Source organism: Actinia tenebrosa, unplaced genomic scaffold (assembly GCF_029948245.1).
Source record: "Actinia tenebrosa isolate PJP-AT-01 unplaced genomic scaffold, QUT_ActTen_1.0 PGA_scaffold4__44_contigs__length_22323623, whole genome shotgun sequence".
NCBI classification, from domain to species: domain Eukaryota; kingdom Metazoa; phylum Cnidaria; class Anthozoa; order Actiniaria; family Actiniidae; genus Actinia; species Actinia tenebrosa.
The window spans coordinates 17,784,292-17,805,992 of NW_028292581.1; the positions used below are offsets into that span (position 1 = coordinate 17,784,292).

General features: G+C 44.5%; 3 protein-coding genes across 3 annotated transcripts; all 3 read right to left on the bottom strand.

The window, feature by feature from the left end:
• Positions 1 to 610: 610 nt before the first annotated feature.
• Positions 611 to 1,126, bottom strand: LOC148907365 (serine/threonine-protein kinase 33-like). The gene has a single exon (XM_089036846.1). It carries the CDS (start codon positions 1,124 to 1,126, stop codon positions 611 to 613), a length of 516 nt encoding a protein of 171 aa, XP_088892972.1.
• Positions 1,127 to 4,351: 3,225 nt separating this feature from the next.
• Positions 4,352 to 5,393, bottom strand: LOC116303741 (serine/threonine-protein kinase 35-like). Its single transcript, XM_031713326.2, has one exon. It carries the CDS (start codon positions 5,378 to 5,380, stop codon positions 4,352 to 4,354), a length of 1,029 nt encoding a protein of 342 aa, XP_031569186.2. The 5' UTR covers positions 5,381 to 5,393.
• A 6,651-nt stretch (positions 5,394 to 12,044) lies between these two features.
• Positions 12,045 to 21,563, bottom strand: LOC148907366 (uncharacterized). The gene is made up of 2 exons (XM_089036847.1): positions 18,336 to 21,563; positions 12,045 to 12,107 (listed from the first exon to the last, which is right to left on the bottom strand). Exons 1-2 carry the CDS (start codon positions 21,561 to 21,563, stop codon positions 12,045 to 12,047), a joined length of 3,291 nt encoding a protein of 1,096 aa, XP_088892973.1.
• Between the last annotated feature and the right edge of the window lie 138 nt (positions 21,564 to 21,701).

The following is a 21,701-nucleotide window of genomic DNA, read 5'->3' on the forward strand; positions in this document are numbered from 1 at the left end:
GATTAGATTGATGTGTTATAGGTGTATATTTACCAGCATAGATAGAGTCTTTTTACACTGATCTGTTTTGAACAGGATATATATATACATATATATATGGATGTCCAAGTTGAAGTTGACTAGTTTCAGTTTATTTTAGTTCCATCGTGGCAGCAGAGTTCCCACTTTCTGTGAGTAGCCTGGTAGCAGATTCATGTGGCAATTAGCTGACAGATACGGCGCACCCCCTGTGGGTAAACAAAATTTCTTGGATTTCCTAGCCCCGTGGTGTTGAAGAACTGCAGTACTTGAGCGGCGTTGGGCCTTTTATGCGGGTTGTAATCTAGCATAGAACGCATCAGGTTCCTCAAGTAAAACGGCAGTTGGCTAAGCCCGAGCGTATACTGAAAGCTATCTCTCATTCCGCCCTGGCAAAAATCTACTTTCATTGCTTCTCCAAGGCCCATCATTTGGCCGTTGATATTGAAAAACACCCCATGATTCTGACCGAGACCGGCCCTTGTCCAGATGACATAGAATATCAAACCGAGCGAAAAGATGTCTGCTTTAGTTGTATAGTGTCCGTCAAACTCCCCGGGTGCCATATAGGGACGTGTTCCTGCAAATGTGCTCATGTAAGCTGGGCTAATATGGAAAGGAACCGGTGCAAATCTGGCGAGACCAAAGTCCACCAACTTGATGTACCATTACTGGTCAGAAGTACGTTTTCTGGCTTTAGATCTCGATGAACGATGTTCTTGGAGTGTAGATAACACACAGCGTCGGCCAACTCTTTCATCCATCGTAGGTTAGTATCGCTATCACTTGGTCTTGCTAGACGACTGTTGAGATTTCCGCTTTCACAGTATTCCATCAACATCAGAACAGCGCCAAACGGTTGAATGCTCACATCAAAAAGACGTACGATATGGCCGTGGTTACAGCTTTTCAAAATATTTACCTCCTGTAGCACTTTTTGTAACGGTAAACTCGGCTTTATATCTGTCTTTTTCAACGCGTAAGCTTGGCCTGGCATGAAGGGGTATAAAATTGGTCTCACTTTATGTACTACACCAAAAGAGCCACTTCCAAGTAACCCCTCATAAGTGTAGGTCTTCCCATTTACCTCGACAGTTGTTGAACTCATTTTTAACCGAAACGTTGATTTGAGTTCTAAAAGTAAAGTACTGCTGAGGGGTTCTTGTCGAGTCAGGGGTCAGTGTAAGGAAGACAAGTTTTTCAACTCAAAGTTTGATTTCATTGGATATATTTTAGTCCCTCCTATCACGTGTGATAATTGAAAAATGAAAACTTTAATTTCCGCTTGGGATATGCACAGGCTTTGTGGCTACCATAGGTATATTATGACGTAATGGTAAGGTACGTCACGTGATAAGCACATGGCATGTGAGAAAAGGGTAGCGGTCAAGCACATGGAGTGCGAGAAAGCTTGTTGTTTTCTGTGTTTATTGGTAGCTAGAATTCCCAAATAGTTCGGTAAGTTTATATCGTTGGTAATTTATAGCATTTGTAAGCAACTGATTTAGGAACTTTATCGTTTATATAGAAAACCGCCATTCACCAACGCAACGTATGAACACAGTGGTTCGTTGATTGTATAAGGTTATGCAATAAAGTTTGGTAAGATGGACAAGCAGGCGCGTTTCGTCTAATGATTACCGTAGCTACCACCCGCTCCTGGGGTCAGGAGTAACAGGCTTACCACTCTAAGTATTAGTGGTTTCGGATTTCTCTGGTTCGGGAACCTTGCGGCAAAGAGATAGCTGTTTATCGATAGAGTTCAAATTCTGCTCCTAAAGTCTCTCTTCAGTAGTCGGTCTGAAAAAGGAATTATGTTGAAATAAAGATCGATAGTTTATTATGTATCTTGAAGTGTTTCTTCTGCGAAAAAGCCTCAAAAACGCTCGTTTGGGGCTTCAAAAGTTAGATGGTTTATCGCTCACCTATTGGAAAAATTAGATAAGACAGGCAGCTTAGATCTCCGGATCGATCACCACCTCGTATTTGCACCCGAAATTTTGAACCTTCTGTCTCTTCTTTTTGCATGAAAATCATACAGAGCAAAGAACGTTCCATCCAGCTGTGATGTGCCTCGGTTTTGAGGGATTTTGTTTAAACGGTCTACGAGAAAATTAAACTCGAATGGAGTTTATTTGGCTCAAAGGATTTCAAATAAATGCGATTTGGTTTCAAATTTCCGACCCCACCACCCGACCAAACTGCGAGCAGTCCCTCTATTTCCCTAGTGTATCTGCGTGGCAGAATGGTCTTCTGACGTTTCCGCTAAAAGGAAATACGCTTTTATCTACCAATGATGATGCTCTGTGGTGAAAGTGTCCTAATAGCAAAATGTTTCCTTAATTGGGGGAGACTTAGAGTGCCTCAGTCAAACTGTTGAATTTTGTACACTTTGCCAAAAGCGCCTGCTCCTAGCACTGCTACTTGGGTGTAGTATTTTCTTTTGACTGAAAACATTTTCAGAACCTTAAATTATTGAACTTTAAACTTGAATTGGTAGGTCAATGTATCGAAGGGTTCTCGCCTTTGCTCGTGGTGAAGTAGAGGATTCAAAACGAAAATAACCAATCAGACTGCCCACCTGCTTAGATGCTGTAGCACTCTAGAGAATTTCAGCAGTCTCTTCCATTCGGGTCACGTGACCTTAACCTAATCTTCTCTCAAATAATATTACAAGAGTTCATCAACTTTACCAACGCTTTCTAATGGTGTCTATCTCGATACCAATGATACAGTGCAATGTAAAACAAGAGCATTAGGGGAAGCCATCCGAGTATAGAGACATTTAAAAAATTTATCAGTTAAAGCCTTCTAGAACATTACGTCTAGCGTCACTAGTAATTAAAACGAAACCGGAAAACTTGGACTTTTCTTGGAATTTTGAAACTCATGCCCAGTGCCTCTCGTCTTGACGAAAGCTACCGAGTGTGAAGTGTCGACACAGGGTAAATACTGAATAGATCCCTATCAAAATGATCTTGGATGTGAAATACAAAAAAATCCCACTTTTCTCGATCGGGGATATTCGGTCCGCTTCTCTTGGAGTCTATGTGAAGACTATTATATCACAAGACGTGGTGCATAGACCCGAATAAAGCTAATCATATAACACCTTACACAACAAGCCTGGAGAACACTAAATGCTGACAAAAAAAGACGAAGCGTCCCTAGTTCTTCTCTGCCATATGCTTTAACACAGGGATCCCAACAGAGAATATTGCATTGTTTGCTGAATTAATTCCCCACTCTACATGTTACATTTTTATATCTCCCCCTGTGGACTCCCTGTGTTTGGATCCCTAACCTCTGCATGATCAAAAGAGCCATTTAAAAGAAACGTTTCTGTATTGTATCGATTATACACCTCGATGCATATGCATGAATTCCACGCAAGGTCGATTTTTTCTCCCCGCTACGCCGCTTGACTTCATCAGTTCGGTTAACGTTTTCTTTCGGGGTTTATTTTTTGCCAAATATCACTAAGAACTATTCTATCACCTAAGCAAATAATATAAGCTGTATTGATGGTTTTCAAGGCCGCCATGTTGGATGAATTTAACAAAAGATTCGTCATTAGTCTCTTTTGTTATATCATCCAATATGGCCGCGGCGCCGTGTCTTTTGTTATTTCATTCTCTTGGGAATGAGTGAAAACGGCCAGTAATAGTTCTTAGGATAACTGACTCTTTTGAAAACCACTTGAACGACGAAGACTGAAAATTCGAAATGAGAAAACGAAATTTCTTGGAATTAGGCCAAGCAAATTATGAGCCGATTCTAATGCAAATGAGCAAAACCTAGTATTGTTTGAATTCATTTGGGCCTACATTACTCAGTGGGAGTTTAGTGAGTAATTGTGGGGTACGGTAGACTGAACAAACAACTTCGCTTTGATTGGATAACCAGCATTGGTCATTATTTATTTAACAGCTTTTACCAAGAATTCTATATTCTATTAATTCTATTCTTTAGTTATAACAACATTCTTCTTATTCTGAAATGCAATGTCGAATTTCATTCAAAAAAGTTGTTTTAAAAGTTTTGTCAGCCGGAGTAGAACTGCTAATATTGTGATGCATAGTGCAAAAAACTGAAGTGTGCTTACATACTATGGGAAAAATTAAACATGTGTTGCCCGATAAGATGAATTCACAGTAAAAGTTAGACAACTTGTATATAGACCCCCTGCAGGATATATTCCCAATGCAGTCCAAGCCAGAGGACAAAACAACAGAACCTTACTCTCATGGGAACTGAAATTCCTCTGAGTTGAACGACTCTGAAACCGGTCTATAAGACGGAGCATGCAATGCAAGGAGCGTCCTTTTGCAGTTCAGTTATAAGGCTCCCGTATTAACGGGAAGATAAAAAATAAAAATAAAATAATTATCAAAAAAAAACAACATGAGCTTGTCGGCTGAGTGGTTTGTTCTTCTTTGGGCTTGATGTTACTGATGATTGCTTCCACCTTTTCAAGTACTTCTTCTGCATTGGGTCTGTTCCTGGGGTTGTAATCTAGCATATCACGAAGCAGTTCCTTCGTAGAGCGTGGCAATCCATCCAGCGGCACCATAATATTACAATCACTTTTCATCGCCATGCCAAGGCCGATCTCTTGGCCACGGGTGTTGACAAATGATCCGAAGTATTTCTTGTCACCAACGATCAGGCTCTTTCGCTCAACAATGGAGTAGAATATCGTACCGAGCGAAAAGATGTCTGCTTTCTCCGTATAGTGTCCGTCAGACACCTCGGGTGCCATCCATGCACCTGATCCTGCGACTGTATTCATGTACATATTCATCATATAAGACACAAGGACTCTGTCTGATCGTCGGGCATTGTCTTGTTTGAGAGCTGCATACTCTCTGGCGAGACCAAAGTCCCCCATCTTGACGCAATCATCACCGGTCAGTAATACGTTTTCTGGCTTCAGATCTCGATGAACGATGTCCTTGGAGTGTAGGTAACACATAGCATCGGCCAACTCTTTCATCCATTGTAGGTTAGTATCGCTATCACTCGGTCTTGCTAGACGTGTGTTGAGATTTCCGCCTTCACAGTACTCCATCAAAATCAGAACAGAGGTTAGTCCAAGAAATTCGGTTGTATCGGATCTGTAGAAATGTACGATATGCGGGTGGCTGCACTGGGTCAAGATACTAATCTCATTTCTCACCATTGTAACTGCATTCTTGTCAGTATTTTCAACTTCGATTCTTTTCAGTGCGCAAACACGGCCTGTCCTGCCATTCTCTTTCACCTTCCACACTTTGCCAAAAGCACCTTCTCCTAGTAACTTTTCTTTAACGTAGTTATTTTCCTTGTAAGACAAGAACATCGAGCGCACGTAGTAAGCCATCCAGGTATAGAAACGTTTTTTAAAAAAACTTATAAAAAGTTTACGACTGAAAGCCTTCTAGCACAATACGCCTCTAGCGTCACTAGTAAATAAAACGAAACCGGAAAAACTTGAGTAGTATAGGGCATACCACTCCTGCTTCACCCCACCAAACACAGGCTTTTCCCACGTCATTAAGATTCGCGTAGTAAGTAAACTTCAAAATCATAGTAATTTTTAAATTACGACCCTGAAGACTTACCGTGCTGACGTAGCGCTGTATTTGCCGGGCGAAGAGGTGCGACATGCTATGTTAAAATATCGCTGTCATATATGCATAGGTGTGAAGGTTTTGTGAACGGCTTCTGTATAATTTGTCTACAACCTAAGGTAATCATTCCAAAACCCAAGGGTTTCTGGTGTTGTGGTAAGAAAATGCAAATAGAAGATGACACGTCAGCACAGTGTTACGAGTGTGGTAAGAATATTCGTAATGCCGTACCAAATGCTACCAGAGAGCAGTATTACGCCAATGGAGGTCGTAAGAAAACACCTTATAAGAGAATAAAATACTTTAGGGACTGGATGAGTCATATCCAAGGTTATCGACCGGTATATCTTGACGAGCAAGTAAAGAAGAAAATCATAGACCACTTAGAAGAGCAAACCCCGCAAAGTTTAAGGAAAACGCTGAAAAAATTAAAGCTAGGGAAATATTACAAAGCTATTCCCTATCTTTTGTCTGAAATTACCGGTAAGTCTATTCCCGAGGTTTCTGATATGAGCAGAGCCGAGTGGATGTTTTGTCGGCTGGATAAGGATATTCCTTATTACCCCGACGTAATTTACGAAATATTTTACAAAATTGACTCCAACCACCCCCTGTTAGGATGGATTCCGAGAAGATGAAATGTGCAGCCGAAATCCACCTACGCTCTTTTCAAAGCAGATGTCTACTGAGCGAGCTTTCTTTGGAGCTCCTCTTTCGCTTCTTGGTAGATCTTTTTGCGAGATTCCTCGGAAAGATCTTTTACGACTGTTTTTTTATTACCCGACTTTAACTCCCCGTATTTCTTTTCCTCCGCGAGGATCAAAGAGAACTCCACGTCGTCGATTTTGCGGTCCCGCAAAGCCTGAGACACCAAGTCGGCGATGGTGTTAGCCTTTGCTTTTGCTAGGGCTATATGAGTGTCGTGCTTGGATATCTTACCGGACAATTGCTTCATGATGCCTGTCGTAACAGCGGAAACAATGCCGCAGATGGCTCCAACGCCGGCCAAAGGAACGCCAACGACTATTCCAGGTCCGGTAAGTGAGGTAGCAACGCCAGTGCCTGTTAACGCCACGGACATGGAGCCGGAAGTTATCGCTATTTTATGTAGTATGCTTCGGGCTCTAACATACTTTTTCCTGACTTCCTCATAGTGCTTTGTTTGACCCTCTAAGTAAGCGAGGATTAGATTTGCCTTATTCAAGCGGAAGTTTTCGGCGTTTAATTCGTTAGGTCCCTCCCTAGGTAGATCAGGATAAAGTGGAGGTGCTGATGGTATAACATCCATTATATACTAATGTACGACGCTTTTGGGAATGATATTGAGGAGTGGCCCCATGGTGACAAACGTAACTACGCCAACTGGAGAGCATTTAGGAAGATGTTCCCACATGCAGACCCTAGTAAGTTTGAGAGAAGACCCGATGGCATTTATTACCAAGGCTCCCGAATGTACAGCAATGAGGACTTGGAGCCAAAGGCGACCGCCAAGCCGGCACCCAAGCCTACACCGGTGCATAAAGAAGTACCACCCAATTTCCCAAGGGATCTATTAATGACCAAGGAGGATTACCCATTTTACGATGCTGAAGGTGGTGTAAACAACTTCGAAAAATTGGTAACGCATTTAGAGATTCCAGTGGGTAAGCAATCGTTTAACATAGTAGTAAGGGATATCTTTAAAGAGACGATGTTGAAGCATACGTCGGGTAAAGAGGCCAGGGAATGGTTAGCAGGGCCCAACATGCGGTATTGGCCGCAGCAGTTAAACTTTGCTATTTGGGCTGCCACTAAAGGTTGTGGTGTTGCCGCGGACATGTTTCATATTTCATTTATGCGGTTTCACGTCGCCTTTACGGTGAGGAGGTTGTTGAAGGAGCTTAACGTATCCCTACCAGGAGATGAGGTGTTTAATTCGATGAATAACCGCTACGACTCCGCAGCCATGGAGAGGTTAATTAATGAGTTTAAACCGCAGCGAAGAGACTTTCGTTATAAGGAGGGTAAGACGCATGGACTGGGCATAGTTTACGTTTGGGGTACTAACGATGAGAAGCCGGCCGATTATGGGCATCAGGAATATCCAAGTGATGAGTTAGAGTTTAGCGATATGGGTGGTGATAAGGGCAATAATTCATTAATTACTAGAATTCAAACGAACTACCCCGGCACTTGGGATCCGTTCGTGTTAATGAAAGGAAAAGGTTTAAGAAATTTCGCTAGGATTAACCGCAGCATAGAGGCATTCGTGTACTGCATCCTGGGAGCGCAGGTAAATACCCGCAGCCCCATTGTTGGATCCCAAGGCGCTTCACAGGAAACGCAACAAGAATTCCTAACTTTATTTGAGTCCGCAATAATAGAAAATGACATATCTAAATCGGTGCAGAGATATCAATTAGCGGTGCAGCAGTCTAAAGTGCGACTGGATTACGCTTTGTCGCCTGGTTGTTGGTTAATGCCAAGTAATTTGGTTATCAACGCCAATTCCGTTGTGGGTTATAACAACAAGCTGCAGCGAGCTACTAAGGATATGAAGTTTGGGGTGAATGACGTGAACTCTGACATGACCAAGGGCATTACTCACTTCGTAGAGAAACCAAAAAAGGAACACGCAGAAAAACCATTAAAAAAGGCGTACGTAGAAAAGCCACCAAAGAAACCAGTAAAGAAGGTTACCGAGGAATATGACCATAACCTACTAAAAGCCGGCCTAGCAGCTGCAAGCATTGGTCTGAGCTATTATATATGGCGATGAACAACCCCTACGTAGCTGGAGTAGATTGTGTTTATACGACTTACACAGGTGAGAAAAAATATACCCTACCATCTTGGGTTGATGTCGCGGGTATGTCCGTGAATTTGAACTACTCGGGAAAGAAGTTAATCCTTTGTACTATTTGCATTGGCACGAGCAGCCACGCCAACGTCGGCTTTCGCTTCCTGGATGCGAACGGTGTACTACAACATATGCGTGCGAAGACGAACAACAGGGAGCCTGTGCATTTTTCCGTAGAGCCCAACCCAGCCAGCGCCGAAAATCTATCGGTTTGGACTTTCCACATGGTCGCCGATTGCCATGGAAAGGTAAAGCTGCAGATACGCGTAGATGATACCGGTAACTTTTCATATGATAGCTAATTGTCAATACGCAAAGCTTCAGATTAATATCAGCATGGCAAGTGATTTTAATATTTACACTTTGATAAATGCTACTTATTCAGGATCCAACACTCCTCCGACGGATGCTACTTGGAGTCATAAGACCATTAGCACTATGACTGCCATACCCCTAGTTCCGCATTACCAAGGCGGCGCGAATACCATATTTACTTATCCGCAGTCGAGAACACCTCGGGCGTCTGACGATGATGATAAGCCGCCAGTAAAATACTCGAACAAGATTAGCCCTTCATCTTCTTCAGGAGTACCACCCCAATAGCGACAACCAAGATCCAAATGTTATTCCCCACGAACTTCAACAGTTCTCCGCCGACCCTAAGTGCCAGGCCAAGAACGCTACACAGCAGCCCAGGAAGACCGGCTGCCATCTTTTTTCCCAAGTCCGTCAGCCCATTGCCTAATTTCTTTACGCCCGCGCCTGTAGCCTTAAGCGCGGACAAGATCACGCCTACTACGCTCGAAATAGCGACCGCAAATGCCAGCGGCAGACCATACTTCAAAAGGGCTCTTTTTACCTTTTCCTTGGTGGTAAGCCCCAGCTCCCTTTCCAAGCCTTCTTTTTGCGCCTGTAATTCCGCAACTCTCTCCTGAAGGGTTTCTACTTCCCTTTGAGCTGCTTCCCTTTCCTCTTCGGAACGAGTTTGGTCATTAATTATTTCCTGTTTTTCGGATATGTTTTTTTCCAAATCTTCAATGGCCTGAGTCCTTTGCTGGATTTGCTCTTCTTTAATCTTGATTTCAGCAATCAACTGCCGCCGCTCTACTAAAGACCCCTCTATGGTGGTTTGTAATTTTCTAACTTCCTCCTGACTCATGTTTAGGTCTTTTAAGGCAAGCCTGAAGGCCTGTCGGGCTGTATCCCTTTCATCTAAAGCCTTTTCAGCTTCTCGTTTAATTTGCAGTATGCTTTCGTCTTTACTTTGACCCAGCCGCAGCAATTGCTTTTTATAGCTTAACTCCTTTTCCTTTAGCGTTTTTTCTAACGCCCCCGTTGAGGTATGTGATTTCTTAGCCTCCTCCAAGGCTCTTTCTGCCTTATCCCGATCACGTAAAGCCTGATCTAAGTGTTTCGTCATTTCTTCCATTCTTACGTCTCGTTGACTAAACTTTTTCTCAGCATTAGCGAGTAGTTGGCTTTGCTTCTTGTACTTTGCATCTTTTTCTTCCAGCGCCTTTTGCAGTTCGATAGCGCGCCTTTCTAGCGCGACCTTTTCGTTCGGGGTTTCCAACCTTTCTAACATGCTCCTAGTAGCCTGCTGAAAGCCTTTTAATCTTGAGACGTCGCCCCTAACGTCACCATTCTCATCAAAGAGGGGTTGCGGTTTCGTCCAGCGGTTTTTGTCAGGAAATCTCAGGTCTTGGACGCTTATGAGGACTTTGTTTCCGCGTTCTGTGAGCCTTACGTCGTCAGCATCGAAACGGGAATAACGCTGCGTTAGCTCTTGCATTGCCCACTCTACGGTTTCCCGCGCGGCTGCTTCCGGCTCGCCCATGTTTTGAAGCTCTATGTGCTCACGCGGAAACGTGTACTCGCGTGCTTTGGGATGTCTTAGGGCCTTTGCAATCCTATCCCTTAGGGAATCGTCGACTTGTTGGGTGGGAAGCAGCGGTTCTTCATCACCGTCGTTAATGTCAGCCTGACCTTCCTCAGTGGTGGGATCGAAGTCGGGGTCTGTTCCTTCTACTTCCATTATATATGATAAGCTCAAAGTTAAATCCCAACGCATTACCTAAGCAGGTTGGCGGACTGAAAGCAGAACGCACCTTTCACCGGGTCACCTTTACCCCCAGTAGCGCAAAGCCAGGGGAGACGCTGTATGTAGGCGTGCCCCGCCTAACGGATAACCTAGTATTGGTTCCTGGTACCTTGGCCTTAAGGTTTGACCTAGCAATACAACCAAGCACCAAGGACAAGCGCTATACCGTCAATAACGTGGGTAGGAACCTCGTTTCTAAGATGAGAATCAAGTTCGCAGGGGAATCCCTCTTGGATTTGAATAGGTACGATTTGTACACCACGTATAAGGATCTGTGGCTAACAGCCTTTGACCGTGCACAAAAGATAGAGCAGGGAATTGGAAGCGTTATTCTTCGTAAGCTTCGCAGCGATACTAACCCCGCGCCTACGGACTCCAGTGGAGCAACCGCAGTAGCAGACGCAACAAGGGTAAAGACCGCCTATGGTAGCAAGTACGTTATCCCTTTGGATTTCGAAGTAATTACGAGTCATGGTGTGTACTACCCCAGGCAGTTATCCGAGTTACAGTTTGAAGTAACCTTGGCGGACACTACGAACGTCATAGGAGGAATGGACAGCGCAATTAGCGGGGCTGTTGATCCTTATTCTATCACCAACTTAGAGCTGCAGTATGAGACCGTGTACAGCGAAGAGCTGGCCCGTAGCGCTGGCATGGAGTACAGCTCTGGCAAGGCATTCCTTTACGACCACGTAGTGATGTATAAGACATTTAGCTTCTTGGATAAGACGGATGAGGTTATCAACCAAAGCATTAACCTCCCCCGAAGAAGTCTCACGGGGTTGATGTTGGTGTTTGCTAAGCCCTATGAGGCCGGTAAGCGCGACTCCGAAGCCTTTCACAACCCCAACATTACTAACGTCGGCGTGAATATTAACGGGGTTCCAAACAAGGGCTACTCGCAGGGAATAAAGCCTGCAGACGTGTACAGAGAAGTAAAGCGTAAGTTTGGCGACCAGGTAAGTCCCGAGGAATTCTTTAATGATAAGTACGCGCTGTGGATTGACATGCGCACCATTAACGACGAAGACCTACATGGCCAGGGCTTGCGGTTGGTAAATACGCAGGATGGCATAACATTGGAGATCAAGCGCACCAAGAACGCCAGTGCGAGCGACGGCGACAAAATAAACTGCTACGTCTTCGTCGTGTCTGACGCGCAACTGAGCGTGGAAATGAATCAGCTAAAGAGCGTTGCTTATTAAAATATTCCTTACGTATAATATGCTTCGCGTATTTCAAAACAACGACACCAAACTGCAATGCATAGTGCAAGGCAACGAACTGTACTTTAAGGCAAAGGAGGTGGCCTTGGCGTTGGGCTATGAGCGCCCCAGAGATGCAATTAGAGCACACGTATCTGAGAAATACCAGAAAAGATGGGTTGATCTACAAGGGGCTTCAAATCGCCGCTCCCCTACTACGCAACCACATTCCGTGTTTATATCCGAACCTGGTCTGTATCAGCTAATATTTAGCTCCAGGCTGCCAAAAGCCGTGGAGTTTCAGGATTGGGTCTTTGAGGAAGTTCTTCCGACTTTAAGAAAGACGGGTAAGTATGCAATAGAAAAGCGGTTTGACGGTCCAAACAAGTTGGTATTCAAAATAGAAAATGAGTTTGACCTACATAAAAAGGTGGTGGACTACATCCGCAGGTTTTACCCCCAAATGCTCGTGACCCCTGGTTTAGGTGAACTGCAGGATTCGGACGGTAAACGCATAAAGTGCTGGCAGAAAGGATATCAACGCGGTCAACCCGACCTGCTCATCTTGAATGCACACCTACGTTACCGTGGCTTCTGCGTAGAGCTGAAGACCCCAAAAGGCGAAGGGGTATTATCTGAGGATCAACGCCGCTTGTTACGAAGGTATAAAGAAAACGGCTATATGGTAATAATTGGCAACGACTACGATGTCATTTGCAGGGAGATCACGGAGTATGCACAAGGAATTCGCCTGCCCTGCCGCGGGTGCTGCAAGCGCTTTAAAAGCGCGCAGACTCTGGCAACGCATTTGAGAATATTCCATAGGTATAATGGATAAGGATAAATTTAACGAGTTAAAGTTCATACAAACACACTGGAGGGATTTAACCGTGGGGGAGATTTACGAGATAAAGAATTACGTGGTCTTTGAAGACATCGACCGCCTGCGTTTGGTCTTAAAGAATAAAAAAAGAACATACACCCTTTGGGCGCCCGATAGGATAAGGTACGCCATCGAAGGGCAGGACGTTACCCATGTCATGAGTCATGGTAAAAAGGATGGCAGGTGGGTATTTGACGTAGTCAAGTATGAGCCCGAGAGTCCTCTGCATTCGTAAGGACGTCTAATAGGGTCCGCTGCGCTTTAGGATCCGCGGAGCACCAATGCCCCACAAAGGATTCTTCAAGGAATGCACTGCCACAATGAAGGCAGGTGTATTTTTTACGCGGTTTAGGTTTGGGTGTCGCAATGCAATCTGCAGGTGGTTCGCACGTAATACAGTCCATATATTGAAAGGGCGATCAGGAATCCTCCCAGAAATGCCACGAAGTAGGCCAGCATATACTTAGGGCTCTGCAGGGCGCTTTAAAAGGGGTCCTTATTTTTCTTGTTGTTTTGTTGAGGTATTGTTGATCCCTAACAAACAACAAGAAAAATAAGATCAGGATTTGAGACTCTTTGCACAAACCCTGCTTTACTATTAAAGGCCCCAAGAAATGCTATTGCGTATCATATATTTCAAAGAGTGTCTCAGAATGTTGACAATAAGGTTAAATCTCTGTTAAGGATGCCTGGAAACTATTTCAAAGAGTGTCTCAGAATGTTGACGTTTAGGTTAAATCTTTGTTAAGGATGCCTGGAAACTATTTCAAAGAGTGTCTCAGAATGTTGACGTTTAGGTTAAATCTTTGTTAAGACAGTTGAAGATATGTTCCTCTTCTCTAACACAACCACAACGATCGCACTCCTGCCTCCAATACTCCCTTTTAGTCCACGGAACGCCTTCGGCGCGTTCAAAAGAGGGGAAAGTACGGACTATCTTCTTATGGTAATCTATGCGATTCCTTAAGTAATCCTCTTTATGCGGGCAGCGACACATCAAATCCGCACATTGGTAGCAATCCACGCCTTCCAAGTCGTAAGCGCGGGAGAGAAACCTATAATTCACTTCATGCGTTCTCCGGTGCGTCTGTAAACGTTGACGACTACTAAGTATCTTATTACAGAACCTACACTGTCTGGTTCGATTACAGACGCCCCTTTTCAGATGCTGCTGCATTTCGAAGGGGTTGTGGAATTCCTTATTACAGTCCTTACAAAGCCCACAAATGCGTTTATCCTGATGTTGTTGCATCTTTTGAACGGTGCTGAATTCCTTACCGCAATCCTTACAAGCGCGGCTAAGGGGTTTCTTTGTACAAACGCCGCGACGAACGTGGTATTGAAGTCTTTGTTTGGTGCTGAACACCTTCTTACACAACAAGCAGTCCATATATACTTAACAATATCTTAGCCTCCATTTAACATCCTTAACAAAGATTTAACCTAAACGTCAACATTCTGAGACACTCTTTGAAATAGTTTCCAGGCATCCTTAACAAAGATTTAACCTAAACGTCAACATTCTACAGGGGATATCGCATGAAGTCCTTAACGGACTCCTTAGCCCACGTTGCCATCGTTATCAGCGCGCCAAACCGTTCTGCACGCTTTAAACCACACATTTCATCGTACAACTCCTGCACGCGTTCCCGCAGCCGGTCTATCTCCTCCCTTTGCATTTCTATGGTGTCTCTTTTATCTTTTGCGTCGGCGACAATTCTTTGCACTGCTTCCACTGGCTCCATATATATCAAGGAACAAGTTCCCTTCGAAAGAAGGGATATAAATGAACCCGAATCACATGCCCTGTAACGCTCTGATAGTAGGACCCACCGGCTGCGGAAAGACCCAATTCGTCGTGGAGCAGCTATTAGGACCCTTTAGATACCGCTTCGACTACATCGTGCTATTATGCCCCACCTACGTGAATAACCGCACCTGGACGGGCATAGGAGTGAAAGACGACGACTTCTTCGTAGATATCTTAGACCCTAACGAGTTATCCAGCCATCTTAAGTTCTGGCACAAGCAATTCCCTAAAGATACACAGACTTTACTCATACTGGATGACATTGCCTGCGGGGACGACGTAAAAGAGCGCACCTCCGAGCTCGTTAAGCTCGCCTTCAGCGGTAGACACGACAATATCAGCGTTTGGTTGCTCTCGCAGCAGCTTACCAGCGTCTCTAAGCCCTTCAGGGAAAACATAGGCTCTCTCGTAGTATTTTATACTCCAAGTAAGTCTGATCTGGAAACCATCTTGAGCGACTACGGCGGTGAGATATCCAAGGAACAGTTACACGAATACATGCGGCATTTAAAGACGCACCAACATTCCAAGATGATCTTCTCTTTGAGGTTTCCGTATTCCATAAAGATCTGCGATCTTTAAAGTCTTTGATTCCTAATGTATATGGAGATTGAGCAGCTCTTAGATGAAGTCCCCACACAGTTAGATGAAAGTAACCTTAAGGAACAACTTAACATCCTCGTGTCATCTGGGAAGTGTAAAGGAATGATAGGCAAGGAACTTACCCATGAGCAGGTTAATAAGTTGTCGGAAGAGGAGGTTAAGAAGTTCCATAAGAGGTATGAGGCTGCCCTTGCAAGTAAGACCACGGACGCCGTAGCAGACTCCGCTATCCGACTTGCGACTAAATTGCTTGGACTTGCGCTGCCCATAGACGACGTAGAGCAACTGCGGAAGGACATAAGCGAGGACTATGTCATCGCCCAAGAACTTAAGATAACCTGTGGGTGGTTGTCTTTGAAGTGCGGTAAGTTAATGGCAGTCGCCTCTGCGGCACTTCACGTAGCTCAGCATGTCGACTTGAAGGAGGTACTGGTGTCTTGGAAGGACTTTAAGAAGGACAGAGAAGTCGAAAAGGTCTTCCAGGCAGCACTTACTGAGGTACCTGATCAAGTCGCCTCAAGTACTTAGTCAAGTCATCCCTAAGTACTTGGTCAGGTCGCCTCAAGTACTTACTTAAGTCGTCCTTAAGTACTTAGTCAAGTCCTATTAAGTTACTTATCAAGTCCTTCAAGTCCTTAGATATAAATGAGTGAACCAGAGTCGAAGGTAGAGCAGCCCGAGCAAAAGATTACCAAGGCTAAATCTCCAGGCAGAGTTGCCGCGGGGAAGAAGCTCGCGGAGATGAACAGGAAGAACAAGGCAAAAAAAGAGGAAAAGGTGGAAGAGAAAGAAGAGGAATCCTTTATTAATCCTGGGTACGTCATTGGCGCGTTAGGAGTTGCTATAGCAGCAGGCAGCCTCTACTTACAATGGCGGGCTACGAAGCCAAAAGTAAAGTTGGAGCCAGCGCATTACACGCCTACGGAGCCGCCCGTTAGAAAAAGCAAAATCCCTGAAATGGAGTAACCTTCTCGCTTTGTAATATAATGTCAACCAAATTAATTGACGCCGTCCAAGAAGCTGCTATCACAACCTCCATCATCGCCGGTATTGGCTGGGTAGGTAAGAAAGTCCTAAAGGAGGACCTTACTGAGGACCCAAGTAAAAACCTGAGTAACTTTGCTAAGATGACCGCTGCCGTATGCGGGGCTATCATGCTAAGAAATTACCTACAGAAGGAAAAGTACCTGCCAACGGTGTGATTTTCTAATATATAATGGCTAGCGTGGTCGTAGGCGGAATTGTTGCAGCTTTAGCATTCACTGGAGCTAATTATGGTGGTCAGTATTTGGATAGATTAGTCAGAGGCGATAAAAGCGGAGATTTAGCCGCCGAAAGGAAAAGGCACGATTTAGCGCTGGAGAAATATCAGCGAGACGTGGCGGCTTGGAATGAAAAAAGACAGGCTTACAGGGATTCGTTGGACAAGAACTACCAAGACAAAATGCAGACGGATAAGAACTTCGAAAACACAGACTACGCCTTTAAACTTTATGCACAGGCGCACCCAGCGGCATTGACGGGGTTAAAAAGGCCTCAGTTTAAGAATTACTACCAGCCTTCTAAGAAACAAAAAGATAGCGAGTTGGTCTTTGTAGGAGTCGCAGGGCTGGCCGGAGGCGTGGCTTTGGCGCATCTAATATAATGATCGTCTTTTTGGAAAGCGACAAGAATGACTTTACCACGTATTTAAATCCTCCCATCAAAGCCCATAAGGTTCGGCTGGTTAGTTGCTCTTTCTACAATTCTTGGTATAATTTGATTTGCGGCTTTGTCGTTGTGACTTCCACCAAACCAAAGTTGCCAGATTCCCATTACACCCCTATAACGCTGGCTAAGGAGCTAGCAAAGCATGAATATACTCTTACCACAGGATTACCCCATGAAATGAAATTCAAGAAAAATAGTGGAAGCGCTAATTTAAAGGGCAGTCCATTGGTAGAACTCCTGGGCCTTACTAGTACCACGATCAATGGTCAACTTGACGTAAAATGGAAAGTCGCATCCTCTTATGAAGTCTATTGCGACTTGGTCCATAGTTACAACAATGGAGAAAAGTCTTCTCTTATGTCCAAGTTTCTGCCCCAAGGTAATCTATTTGACCTGGTAGAATACACTCCCATTTCTTTGAGCTATGACTTGTCTAATTTGGTAGAAAGCATAAACATCACCATTAAAGTGGACGGAAAGACGGTGGATTTTAACGGACGTAAGATCAATCTTGTTTTGGAATTCATATAATGGGCCGCGTAGAGGACAAACTCAAGAGGATTTACTATGGGCCTGAGGGCTATTGGAGAGGAGCGTCGGCCATCAAGAAACTCGCGACCGCGGCCAGGGTATCAGAAGAAACGGCTAAGAACTGGCTAAGAAAACAAACCCTCTGGCAGGTTTATCTTCCCGTGCCCAAGTACATTCCCAGGCCCAGCTTCACCGTAAATACCCCCAATGAAGTTCATCAGGCGGATTTGCTTTTCTTACCGCACGACAAGGTAAGAAGAAAGACCTATAGGTACGCTTTGACCGTAGTTGATATCGCAAGCAGATACAAGGACGCCGAACCCATAACCAGCAAGGATTCTGGGGAAGTCGCAGAAGCCCTAGGTAGGATTTATAAGCGCGTTTTGAAATGGCCTAAGCTGCTGCAAGTGGATGCGGGGACGGAGTTCATGGGCGTGGTTACAAGACCCTGAAAGACCACAGCACTAAGATTAGGAGAGCCGAAGCTGAGTACCACAGGGGTCAGAGCATTGTTGAAAGATTCAATAAGACCTTGGCCGAGCGCCTCTTTGGGTACCAGTATTGGAAAGAGCTGGAAGATCCCTCCAAACGCAACAGGGAATGGACTCAGAGGCTCCCCCAGGTCGTCGCGGCTTTGAACAACGAGGTGGCCAGGGCTACGGGAATGAAACCCAAGGATGCCATAAAAAAGAAACACGTGGAACACAAGTCCTACGTCAGAAGTTCGAGGGCGGTCTTCCCCCATAAAAAGAAATTAGGAAACGTCACGGTCCGATATCTCTACGGACCGGGTGAATTAGAAGGAGGATCCAAAAGAGCTACGGATCCTAATTGGTCTTTGGAAACTTACCAGATTCAAAGTGCAATAGCTAAGAAGAGTCAGCCCATCTTGTATTATCTTCACGATGGTCCCACACGTGGGTTCGTCAAAGAAGAACTGCTTATTGTGTGATGTCCAAATGCTATCGTGTGCACGCCATTATCACACATCCATCGCTTACCGTCAAATGCGGATAGGGATACCTTCTCCTGCGTGACATTATGTATTCGATGCTTAAATGACCGCAGGGAGTTCATGTGATGTTTTTTGGGTACTTGACTCCTTAAAACATCCAAGTATGACTGGTGCGTAAGTTGTTTCTTTACCACATGCTTTTTTACGCCTTTTGCTTTCGTATCCGCGCCGTCCTCCTTCAAAACGCTGTACATTTTAGGCTTTAAACCCACGTATTCCACTATGGGTTTACCGGACATTTCGTCCTTCATCTTACCAATTACTTTCTTATTCTTCACGGAGTAAAGTGGATGTTCTCGGGGGTAACCAGACGTATCGTACTCATCTAGGTCCTCTGCGTAATCATCGTAAATGTCGGGGGTTTCTATTTCCATTATTAGGGAGTCTGTGTCCGTGTAAAGCAGGCGGCATTTATCACCGTACTTCAGTTTAAGCTTGTCATAGTAAAACTCGTACATTAGCAGCTTTGAAAGCTCCAGCACTGCAAAACCCGTATACACGGGCTTATTCAGCAGCAAGTTGGCCTTCTTCATGTGTATTACGAAGAAGTTCAACATATCTACGTAACGCACGAACCCTGGTTGTGACACGCACCTTTCAGCTTCCTCGCGGGTATTAGCAATACGTATGCTCACGCGCTTGCGAATGTTTTCCATTGTCTTTCCAAATACACTGTTATTCATCAACTTAAACAGGTTCTTCTCAAAGTCGTTTTTAGCTGCTGTTCGTTTTTGGGTATTAAAGTCAATGTAGGGCTGCATCCACGGCTCCTGCGTAAACTTCAATACTCGGTGTATCTTCTTCACGCGTAATCCATGGCGTACGTAAAACCGTAGGTTGCGGTAATGCACCACGTACTTCTTCTTATCCATTAAATTTAGGGTTAGTTTTCTGTAGGGCTTGTAGTTTGGACACAAGCGCTTCTGTAGCGGTGATAACTGCTCAAATGGTATTTCAATTGCCTCGGGGGCAAGTGGGTAATCATCGTGTAAGTCATGTAATTCTGGAGGGTATTCCAAGTCCACCTCTAAGACGTATCCTTTAGAGCTATCAGGCTTTACGCGCATGTAGTAATCTATTTCGCGTGGTTCTACCCATTCGAAGTCCCTTACGGGAAGATATTGGGACATTGCCCACCCATAAAGATTGTTAGCATCCAGGTAAGATATGTAAGTGGTTGGCTTTTCGGCTTCGTATTCTTCCACTTGTGAATTATTAGCGCGCGCGTAACGTTTACTGGGCCCGCAAACACCACCACGGATGCCGTCTTCCATAAACCTGTACATCCCGTAGTCCGTTAACAAGTCCAGCTGCGCAGCTGTTTTCTTTAACAGGGCACTCCAAGAAAGCCCTGGCGCTGTGTAGAAGTTGGCTGGGTCTAACCCGTAATAAGACATCGACATTTTTCTAAAACTCTGAAATACATCAGCTAGCAGTACAACGTCAGACAGCAGGTAGACGTCGTGGTAATCTCCTAAGTTCTTACATTCGTGTTTCTTCCATACTTCCTGTGCGTATGCATATTCGGCGTCGGATATCCCCGATTCTGTCAGGCTGCTGTAAAACGCTTCTTTAGGCGGCAGCTGCTTTTCTTTAAATCGCGCCCAGGAATCCATGTACTCATATGGATACACTCCTTTCCTTTCCGCGTCGTAATAATCTGAAATTGGTGAATCCTCGTTGTACTTTACTAGGTTAGCAAGTGAGTCCGCCATGAATTGTTGGGAATCCAGGAATTTAAGTTTACCGATCGTTACGGACATATACCGTTCTTTGTTATTTGGTATGCACTTTACTTCGTGTCCCTCAACTCCTTGTAAGAGCAGGTGGGAATCGTACCCGCGAAGGTTGTGAAAGAACACGGGAATCTCCATCTCTGGATCCACGCGGTATCTACACTTCCAATGCGATGCGCCCTTGTATTCCCCGGTTATCTCACAACAGTCCATTACTTTATCCGTGTAGAAATCTTCTTCTAATGGCTCTCCACAGTGAAAACAGTGTGTGGAAGGTTTACCGGGTTTTTCTCCTTCTTTAGCATATCTGCCGCATTTGAAGTGTGCTTCTCCTAAGTATGCACCGTTCTTATCCCACGCTTTCTTCACTCGACGACCATACTTCAACAAACCAAGGTTACATACGTGACATTCCTGTGCTGCGTGGTAATTATTCATGTTTTCTTTCGTAACTATGGCTTTCTTAGTCCTCGTTAGTCTGACTCTGATGTCTTTTTCTTCTTCCTCCAAATATTCTAAGAACTTCTTCGCTGCATTGGGTCCGCGGTAAATTACGGGTTGATCTGCTTCTCCATCACACCTCACTACGACGTATCCGAATGAGCAAATCTCGTGTAAGGCTGTCTTCCGGGTATGTCCGGCTTCTTCGTACTCTGGTGTTAACAACGACTCAAAGTCTGCGTAAATTACGTAAGGTACTCGGTTTTGTCTTTTATGGTCGTTATACTCTAAATGCTTGTCCTCCGGTAATTGAATCCTTTGTGCTGGCTCCTCTGTTCCTCGACAAATCTTATCGTGTTTCTTCAAGGCTTTTACATCCTTAAACGGTAGTAAACACACATCACAATAATACCTCTTATGCCCGTCTTTACTGTGGGAGGCAAACAGGCGACTTAAGGACTTCACCCACGAATAGTGCTCACCATGGTAGAATAAGTGTATCCGCGTGCCTTCGTTGTTTGAAATATGTAATGGTACGATGGTTTTCTCTCTGACACCATAAACATTTATTGCTAAGTCGTTCTTTTCCTCAAAGTCGGGTATCGCACGCAATTGCATTGGAAATGTTACGTCCGTCCAATCTAAGTCGTCGCTAGGATATTTCGAGGGTCTAAAAGCATTTTCCTTAACTGGATATGATGCGGACCTTATTGCCCACTTAAAACACTCATTATCCTTATTTCTGACGCTTATTATAGCTTTCTTTCTTTCTATGAAAGTAGGTAGTGGTACGTAGGATCCTCCTCTAATCGGTGTGTAACGAGCAACATTCATAGTAGCATTTTCTATCCCCGTTACTGTCCAACCTGAGCCTTCTCGGGTATATTTCGCGAGTGACTCCAATATCGGATCTACTTGCGAGAATAGCCTCTCATCCAAATCCATCGATTCCAGAATGGTTAGCGTCTTCGTGCGCAACCAAACTGTGTTTTCGGTGTCATCCTTAGCTAGATTAACCTTCACTACAACGGAAACCTTAATGGCACCTAATTCCTCCATGCTACTCTCCACTAACCTTTTCATTCTTCCTACGTTGGTCTCCCAATACCTTCGTAGGTCTAATATAGAAGTACCTGAAAGTGTGTATGTTTCGCGAGTCCATTGTATATAAATGGAATATTTTATAGACACCATTAC

Coding starts and splice junctions, on each gene's coding strand:
- LOC148907365 (XM_089036846.1), bottom strand. CDS start 1,126: ATGAGTTCAACAACTGTCGAGGTAAATGGGAAGACCTACACTTATGAG.
- LOC116303741 (XM_031713326.2), bottom strand. CDS start 5,380: ATGGCTTACTACGTGCGCTCGATGTTCTTGTCTTACAAGGAAAATAAC.
- LOC148907366 (XM_089036847.1), bottom strand. CDS start 21,563: ATGGAGGAATTAGGTGCCATTAAGGTTTCCGTTGTAGTGAAGGTTAAT. Junction 12,108..18,335: donor ATAATGTCACGCAGGAGAAG/GTATCCCTATCC, acceptor TCTTTCTTAAAG/TCGGAAGAACTTCCTCAAAG.